This window comes from Epinephelus moara, chromosome 12 (genome assembly GCF_006386435.1).
Source record: "Epinephelus moara isolate mb chromosome 12, YSFRI_EMoa_1.0, whole genome shotgun sequence".
Classification (NCBI taxonomy): domain Eukaryota; kingdom Metazoa; phylum Chordata; class Actinopteri; order Perciformes; family Serranidae; genus Epinephelus; species Epinephelus moara.
Genome location: NC_065517.1, coordinates 38,777,087 through 38,786,338, shown reverse-complemented (window position 1 = coordinate 38,786,338; position 9,252 = coordinate 38,777,087). Strand labels below are relative to the sequence as shown.

Genomic DNA, 9,252 nt, shown 5'->3' with positions numbered 1-9,252 from the left:
TATATACAGAATGAAAAAGAGGGGAAAGCATTAGATAAAGGCCTCTCTTTCTAATCCTCTCACTCTGGTAATTAAAGATACTCACAGCTTACTGTGTGAGGCTTTATCCCCCAATCTGAAGCATCTAAATGCCGAGCAGCTTTTACCTGAGTTTGGGTTTAGAGCACTCAGTTCACCAAGTGGTGTTTTGGCAACAGCAGAGACCCAACTATCACTGCCAACAGATTAATGCGACAATAGAGCAAATCTAAGCAGTGATTTTATGAATGAATGGAAGAATAAATGAATGAATGAACTGGACTAGAGTAACATAATTGGAGAAAACAATAGAAAAAGCGCATGTGTCACTATAAGTCACCTTTATCTGACTACATAAAAGTCAAAAACAATCTGAAAGCAAAAGAAGCAAAGGAGATTCCCCACCATATGAGGTATGAATCAAAATGTTTGGATCCAGCGAGGGGAAGACCAAGACACAGTGCACACTGCCACTCAGGTAACGGCTTGCACCCACGGGCCTGTCTGTATTTTAATTGCTAAGTGGATGATCTGGGATTATCCCTCATAAAATGTTATTGTCCTGGAAGGAGACAAAGCTATCTTGTGATCTCTGTGGGATTTAATCTATTGCCATCTCTCCAAAGAAAACAGGCCCGGTGCTTTGGCCAAAACACAGCCGCCTGCCCCACCATCATCACCTAATGGAAGTCACTAGGGGTAATCAATGGGGGCTTTTCTTATGGAGATGACCCAAACATTAACGCTGTTGACTACACCCCACAGGCTAAAAACAATACAGCAAAGTTTCCCTCTCCCCTCTGTGACACTGAGAGAGTGCACTGTACAAATACAGCAGGTACTCTCCCAAGTCTAATGAATCTTTCAGCATAAATAAACCACGGAGATGTAACTTTATACATTATTCTGTAGCAGACACATTGGAACTTTCGCCGCTAGATAGCAGGGATGAGTTGGTCACCCAGGTTTGGTGGCCGCAGGGAAACAGCGCGATGTGTCATTGAGAAATACCCAGGTTTGGTGCCACAAATGCTGCTGGCAAACCCTGTGATGTGCCGCTAAAAACACCCAGGTTTGATGGCTGAAACACCGCTGGGAAACACAGCGATGTGCCACTAAAACACCCAGGTTAAGTGCCACAAATGCTGCTGGGAAACACAGCGATGTGCCGCTAAACACACCCAGGTTCAGTGCCCCAAATACTGCTGGGAAACATCATAATGTGCCGCTGAAAACACCCTGGTTCAATGGCACAAATGCTGCAGAGAAACACCATGATGTGCCGCTAAAAGCACCCTGGTTCAATGCCACAAACATCACTGGGAGACGCTGCAATGCGTTGGTAAAAAATACAGGTCTGATGCCACAAATGCTCCTGGGAAACACCACAATGTGCCATCAACAACACCTATGTTTGGTGCAACAAGTGGAAACACTGCAGAGGGTCGCCAAGAAAACAACCAATGTTGTTGTTTTCTAACAGTGGTCTGCAGCTTGGCAGGTGTCTTGCCTGAGCAACACACCATCCACCATCTCCTCCACCAACTAATGACAAAAGTCACCTTGTATATTATATCACTTTAGAAATGTTGATATCTATGCAAATGTAACGGATGTGTGGTTTGCAGAAACATATAGTGCAAATATGTCCCTCTGGGTTGTACATTAAGAAAAAAGAAGATATATTTTACATCAGCACAAAGCAGCCTCTTTAAGAGACAATTTTGTGCAAGCATAATTTTAAAAATGTGGAGTTTTGCCTGTAAGTGAAAGAATATGTCCATCTTGGGAAACTGATGGCTCCTCTTGAGACACTCTCCCTTGGCTCTCACACAGCGTTGTAGATATGAGACAGCAATACCTGCAGCCAAAATCTGCCACTGATATATTGATAAACTGCTGCTGGACTGACATGAAGAGATTGATCCAGTCAGGAGGAAGCATGTATAAATCTGCTCTGGTGTCAGACACACATGTAAAAGCACACACATACACACACTGAGACACACTGTGAAGTTCAGCAGGAGGATGTGATAGTCCCTCAGCAGGGACTAATCCTTTAAAACCACAAAAGCAACACATTGTGATGCCATTATCTATTAACCTTAATCCAAAAGCTAAACACATTTGATCCAGCTATTACCACCTCGATCAATTATCTATTCATAAAGCAGCGTGAGTTGACGTGTTTTTGCTCCGTGTGGTTGAATTCGCAGGAATATTACACCACCTAGGGACTGCAACAAGCCATTTTAATGTTATTTAAAGCCATTAAGCAAATAGAGGATTGCTATTCCTATGTATGGAAAATCACCCTGAAAAACAAACAACTAAAAGCAACAGGATGGTTTTAACTGTTGACTCTGTGACTATTTTTATGGTGTGAATTTCCAGGATATGTAAAGATGCAAGAGAAGAAGAGTTGTTTGTAATAAGGTTAGGTCATTTTTAATATATATGCTGATGGTTTTCAAAGGTTCAGAGGGGACAGGGATCACCCAGGAGGGAGGAGTTTTTTTTGTGGAATAATCTAATTTCACTTTAATGTAAATTAGCAAGACTTTATTAAATTCAAGGCTGTATTAAACTGACTGTTGACAAAAGCCATTGCAAAACAAAATCTCCCTGTGGGGTGGTCAAATCTTATCAAAAGGGGGTCTAATGTGTTTGTTTGACATCCTTAGACATGAAAAAGTCCGGAGCCTCCGGGTTATAGGTCCGCCTGAGGTGCTTTATAGTGGACAAATGATTTACAGCCCCTTGGTGACATCACTGTACGACAAAAAGAGTCGCTGGGGGAAGAGAAGGCACCAATCAATTCAACCACTACGCTGTGGCGCACAGAGGAGAGGCGACGCGCTCCCCAACTCGAAGCAACAAGGTCCAAGGAGCGACACTTGAGTGCGCTTATCTCTCCCTCAACGCCAGCTCCTCTCAACTTTTGTCTCGGCGAAGTGTTTTTAAAGATGTTCAACCAAGATGCTTTATACTTAGATCGGTCCTGCCTACGCGAACCCGCTTCCTCATAGACTTAACATATTTTTTTCCCTTCTTTCCGTGCTGACCAAGACCTAACCCGAATTGCAGCTGGTGAGAATATGTGCGAGAGGCGATCGGCGAAGGGCATGGGCTGTCTTTGGTCCCTCAAGGAGAAGCAGCGTGGATTAAACACGAATTAATGTGGAATTTATCGGAGCCCCAAGGTGGAACGACGACCGGACACAGCGCTTCCTCGTCAGGTAAAATAAAACTATTACACTTTATTTATCAAGTTCTCAAAAGAAACCAAATCTCAAAATGTTAACAAGTATAAAATAACTTGCTTATGAGGAAACGTTTACTTTACAAGTGGAAATCGGCAGTTGTGCCACTATATATGCTCACAGGGTGTGTGCGTAAAAGTTCCCATTTTGAACTTCGGGGAAAACGCAGTGAAAAGAGGAATACAGTTTAAAAGTTGTTCCTTTGGAGGTTGTGTTACTCAGATGATACTTAGTTTTTGATGTCTTGTCCCGGGCTACATCTGGCTCTGGTACGCACGTCAGATCTAACACCTGCGAGCCTCTTGAAGTAACTCTATCCCTTATGATTATACATGACCGTCAAAGCCTCTGCAAATAGACGCTTGTAGCACCGTCTGACTGCCTCTCCTGCTGCTGCTGTGTATTCTTACTCTTTCTCCAGCATTCTTTCATGCCTCTTGTGATCTTTCGGGGCCACGCACACTTGCATTTCTTTTCATATCACTTCAGTAAAACGGGATTTCTTATCTCGTTTAATTGGAGACTTTATGTCTGCAGTCTCCCCCGCAGCTTTCTTTGATTTCCCTCTCCCGTGTCATTCCCCCCTTTTTTTTACTTTCATAACTTCCTCACCTTGATATTTTCATGTTTCTGTCCATGTTAAGATCAATCTTGTGTCTCAGTTAGACGCGCTATATTGCCGGCGGGGTTGTTATTCACAGCTCCCTTTTTTGTTCTACTTCAAAGTGAAGAGGTGTCTTCCCTTTTTAAGCTGCTCTCCTTCAATCATTCCTACTGTATGGGGGGGATCACACACAGTTTGGAGAATGCTGCAGTGAAGCCCCTGCTGTGTCTACCTCATGTCAATACCTCAGCGCCAGTGTATTGACACAAACCAACTTTCTCCACAGGGACTGACTGATCATGGTCGCCGTGGTCCGCTCTCTCATGGTACTGCTGCTCGCTCAGGTGTTGCTGGAAGGTGCTACGGGACTTATCCCCGAGGTCGGCCGGAGGAAATACAGCGAATCCGGGAAGCAGACCCCAGAGCAGTCGGAGAGCTTCCTCAACGAGTTTGAGCTTCGGCTTCTCAATATGTTTGGACTGAGGCGCAGGCCGACCCCGAGCAAGCAAGCCGTGGTGCCGCAGTACATGGTGGACCTTTACCGCATGCACTCAGCGAACGGAGACCACAGCACTAAACGACCCAAGAGCATGGGGAAACACGCAGAGAGAGCCGCCAGCAAGGCCAACACGATTAGAAGCTTTCACCATGAAGGTATGTATTAGTGACATACCTTTACCTGTCAGCCGGAGAGCTCCTCGGCTCTCTCAGACAACCCAAACCTATATTTAAACATGACTCAGTGCGTCAAGACTGAACTTCAGAGTCTTCACTGTTTTATGGAGGGTTAGTCATTTACAGGTGACACGCGTCCAAGTTATTTGTGACTCTAATAAGTTTTGCTTTAAAGTCACTGACACGATTTACAAACACGCGACCCCACGCACAATTAAATTAACCCTCATATATGTAGTGATGCAACCTTTAACCAAACATGCCCCTGGCGCAGCTGTCACAGGCTTCAAAACATCAAGGGGCGGTGGTATCCCTGGGGTAATTTGTTTCTTAATAATTGATGGTGTTTGCGTGGGCTCTGAAAACAGTTTTTCCAGACACGCACCACAGGAGCAGGATAAAGGGCGGTGTGCCTTTTGCGCAGGTGATAGTCATCACCCTGTTACTTCAATAACACAAGACATGACATTACACTAACACGCATTATGACAAAGTCATCGTGTCAGACTGGATTCTGAGTCACTTCTAACAGGACTGAAATTAGTAAAAGGGGGAAGGAGGGGGTGCGCGCCTTATTCTTTCCAAATCCCCCCCCCCCCCCCCCCCCCCCCCCCCTCTCTCCGCGCTGTGCGCCATTACGCACGTTCCAATAACACCATAATTGCTCACTTAGTTTATAAGCTGGATACGCGCTGATTGTTGAATTCGGGTGTTTCAGTTCAATTCCGTTTTACTTCCAAGTTAACATGTGCTGCTCAGATGAATAAGGCTCACACAGTGAAAGTCCTGGATGAAGTGTATTAGTTCACCACTCATACACTATGTGTTTACACAATGTTGCTGATGAAGTGGATTATTTTAAGATGTCTAAAATAATCCAACAGGTGAAATTTAAACATGACTGATGCTTTATTTGTATATTAAGTTTGAGCAGCGGAGTGGTGCACCTGGTCGTAATATCAAAATGATTTATGTAGGATTAAAAAAATAACTTCAATGTCAAACATATAGCGACTCTGTGTACACTGTTCAATTTCCTACGTCCCATGTTCCAGTTTTTACAACATGCGAGTTACTGCGTCCATAGGGGCTCTACACAGAGTCCTTATACAGAGTCCTAAGTGTTTGAGTGGGGAAGTTTCCATCAGGGGTGAGTCAGAGGGGTGGTTGAGTGGTTGCTTGGGTGCTCTCCAGAGGCCTAGTGCAATGACACCCAGTGGCTACACTGACACACTACAAACAAGCCTGGCCTGGGCAGCCGAGCTGAGTGACTGCTCCCTGCCCACTACTGGAAACCTCTGCACCCGGCCAGCACACACCTTGACACCACCGGCCATTACGAATGTGTTCAGACTGTGTTTACACATGCTCCCCTGGCTCTTTCATCCTATGCTAACAGAGCTGCGGGGTTGTTAGTCTTCCCATGTCAGGAGACGTGCAATTGATGGCTACTCCATATAATAAGCGTGTATCTACAGATGTAAGTGCAGCACATCAAAGTGAGTAGCTCTAATCATTCATCACATCTGCCTGCTGATATTAATTTCACTGGGATAATTAGTTTCACTCCTATCGGTTTTCAAAAATAACCATTTTCCATGCCAAATAGAACATTTCCACTATTACACAGGAAGTGGCTGACTGAGACAGGTCCGTGATGAATGACCCAACATTAGCCTTTATCTTTTGTTTTGGCATGCAGCGCGAAAAGAAATTAGGAATGTTGATACACTCATATCTGTGGTTCACACGTTTTTGACAAGCCTCGACTTGTTCACACAGCCGTTCCTCAGAGGAGAGACAGACGGGAGAGAGTGAGAAAGGAACAGAGGAAGACTGACAGAGCAGGAGACAGAAAGAAAAGAGGATTTGGGGGGCTGAGAGAACAGAGGGAGAAGGGGATTTGGGAATTGGGGAGGGAAAGAAAGAGAGGGATTGGGGACAGAGGAGAGGGAACGAGAGACGGGGGGCTTTCCCACATCAAATGAGGAGTGATAGGCCTAATTGAGGTCTTTGTGCCTCTGGAGGGAGGTTTAGGATGAGATGGTGGAATTTCCTAAATGCCTCCTTTGAAACAGCGCAGAGTTCAAAGTTTGTGTTTATTTTACCACACCAAACAGATTAAAAAGTGTGTCTATACATCATCTGTGAACTTCATACAGAGTTCAAAGTGGAGCTGCCTCAAAGAAAATTGCAGCTTTTACTAAGATTTCTGTCATTTACGGTACGATATGGAGGGGAATACCGATGAGCTTAAGTATACATGTATGACTTTCAAATGCCTCGGGACGTTTTTAATAGATGTCTTAAATGCACTTTTAGAGACGAGAGCGTTTCAAAGCTCAGAGCTGCAATAAAGTTAACAATAAAATATCAAACACTGAACCCTAAGCTTTCCAATAATGGCTTCCTATGTAACCTTCCCGTTGCAACATTTACCTGTGATATTTCAGAGCCAGCCAGTTCTGCAAAGGTTAATGCAACAGTTGCCATTTATGTTAAACTTTCTGTAATCAGCTTTGTATCGATTTTGCTCTTTTGTTCATTGTGCTTCAATATATCCTACAATGTTTTTTTCATGTGGGAATTGTGTGCAGCAGCCAGTTCTCATAGGGCAAATGTGTCATTTGAAGGCAGGCTGACAAGCATGTCTGATCCTATCGATGGATGGAAGCGCGCTGCTTTCATCTTCTGACAGTTAGCCAGGTAAATTTATGAGTGTGACACTAATCACGGTGTTACATTACCTTGAGAATATTACACTGAATCATGCATGCAGAGTGTTGATGTGTGTGTTATCCCTGTGTGACAATGGCCCACACCCACTCAGCATAACCACGTGGCAGCTTGGCTGGCTGCGCAGAAAGAAGGCTGCAAGTTGTGTGTATGTGTGTGTATGTGTGTATGTGAGAGAGAGAAAGAGAAACCATGTGATAAACCATTCTTAGCCAAGGTTTCGCTGCTCACAGAGGATCCATAAGGCGAACTAGGCTTTAATCATAGATGTTGTTTCTCATTCTTGCACCGTGCATACACTCTTTGTTTCATCCTTGGCATGCGTCTCACACCCATATCCTCTTACACTCTGTTTGTCTCTGTGCCATCTCTTGTAGAGTCTATGGAGGCCCTGGCCAGACTTAAAGGAAAAACGACCCAGCAGTTCTACTTCAACCTCACTTCTATCCCTGACGAGGAGCTCATCACCTCTGCAGAGCTGCGTGTCTACAGGGATCAGGTCATGGGAGCGGCGCCCCCCAGCAACAGCTCCAGAAACAGCAGCACCAGTGTCAGCGCTCCTGCTGGCGGTTTCCATCGGATCAACATTTTCGAGATATTCGGAGTTCCTGCCACTCAAGGTAGGGAGCCTCTGGTGCGTCTGCTGGACACTCGGCTAGTGCAGGACTCTTTGAGCCGCTGGGAGAGCTTTGACGTCAGCCCCGCTGTATCTCAGTGGACCTCTGGGAAAGGTCACAACCATGGCTTCATGGTGGAGGTGCTTCACCCAGAGGAGGGGGAGATGGATGGGCAGCATGCCCAGAGACGTAGTAAGCACGTCAGGGTGAGCCGGTCCCTGCACCAGGACCAGGACTCGTGGCCTCAGGCTCGGCCTCTGCTGGTGACATACGGCCACGATGGCCGTGGGGACTCGGTGCTCCACACACGGGAAAAACGTCAAGCGGCGCTCCGCAAACAGCGCAGGAAGCACCAGCACAAGGCCAGCTGCAAGAGGCATGCCCTGTATGTGGACTTCAGTGACGTGGGGTGGAACGAGTGGATAGTGGCGCCCCCTGGCTACCACGCCTTTTATTGCCATGGGGAATGTCCGTTCCCCCTTGCAGACCACCTCAATTCTACCAATCATGCCATTGTGCAGACGCTGGTCAACTCAGTCAACTCGAACATCCCCAGAGCCTGTTGTGTGCCCACTGACCTCAGCCCCATCTCCCTGCTCTACCTGGATGAATACGAGAAGGTCATCCTGAAAAACTACCAGGACATGGTGGTGGAGGGATGTGGCTGCCGGTGAGAAACTGACATGAGTAGAAAGAGACAGTGGGCAAGAGAGAGACTGAAAGAGACATCAGAGGTTATTATGGACACCCGGTTTCCCAATGAAGACGTTTATTTATATGAAAGACAAAACAGAGCTATTGTGGAAGAAGAAAAAAAACTATATATGAATATATTTATGTCTACGTAAAGTTGGGAAAAATAAATATTTTAATCAGAGGAATATTCCTTTACTGGTTTTGAAAATGTATTTCTGATGTACATTTCCAAATGGGTGCAATACCACATGAAGTATAATGCTCAGATTTTTATTTTGTATTTATTTCTATTATAACCACTTTATTTGTAAATAAATAATGTGTATTTATCGTGAAAAGAAACGTGGTCGCTCCAATTTTCCAAGATCAGCTACAGTGACGCAGTGTTGACATAACTATGTCAGGGGCCAACATGTGTGGCTGACTTGAAGAGTCTCAAATTCGGACAGAAATTAGCTGCACAAACATAACAGATGACAAGAAGCTCACACTACACTGATTGCAAACCAAGCATCGAACTCTTTTGGTAAATGTAACTGGAGACCAACAACAATAGAAGAGGAAAGTGACGGAGCTGGGTCAGGGTGCCGCTGGTGTAATGAACTGCAGTGGGTGTAGGGTCACGGGACGGGAGTGACAAGTT

The 9,252-nt window shown here is 45.3% G+C and overlaps 1 protein-coding gene across 1 annotated transcript; it reads left to right on the top strand.

The window, feature by feature from the left end:
• Positions 1-2,830: 2,830 nt before the first annotated feature.
• Positions 2,831-8,951, top strand: bmp2b (bone morphogenetic protein 2b). The gene is made up of 3 exons (XM_050058442.1): positions 2,831-3,257; positions 4,172-4,539; positions 7,674-8,951. Exons 2-3 carry the CDS (start codon positions 4,185-4,187, stop codon positions 8,585-8,587), a joined length of 1,269 nt encoding a protein of 422 aa, XP_049914399.1. The 5' UTR covers positions 2,831-3,257; positions 4,172-4,184; the 3' UTR covers positions 8,588-8,951.
• The last annotated feature ends 301 nt before the right edge of the window (positions 8,952-9,252 follow it).

What these genes read in the sequence shown, in the direction of transcription:
- bmp2b (XM_050058442.1), top strand. Translation starts at nt 4,185, where the DNA reads ATGGTCGCCGTGGTCCGCTCTCTCATGGTACTGCTGCTCGCTCAGGTG. An exon ending in TAGAAGCTTTCACCATGAAG is followed by an intron (nt 4,540 to 7,673) that starts GTATGTATTAGT and finishes CATCTCTTGTAG; the next exon opens with AGTCTATGGAGGCCCTGGCC.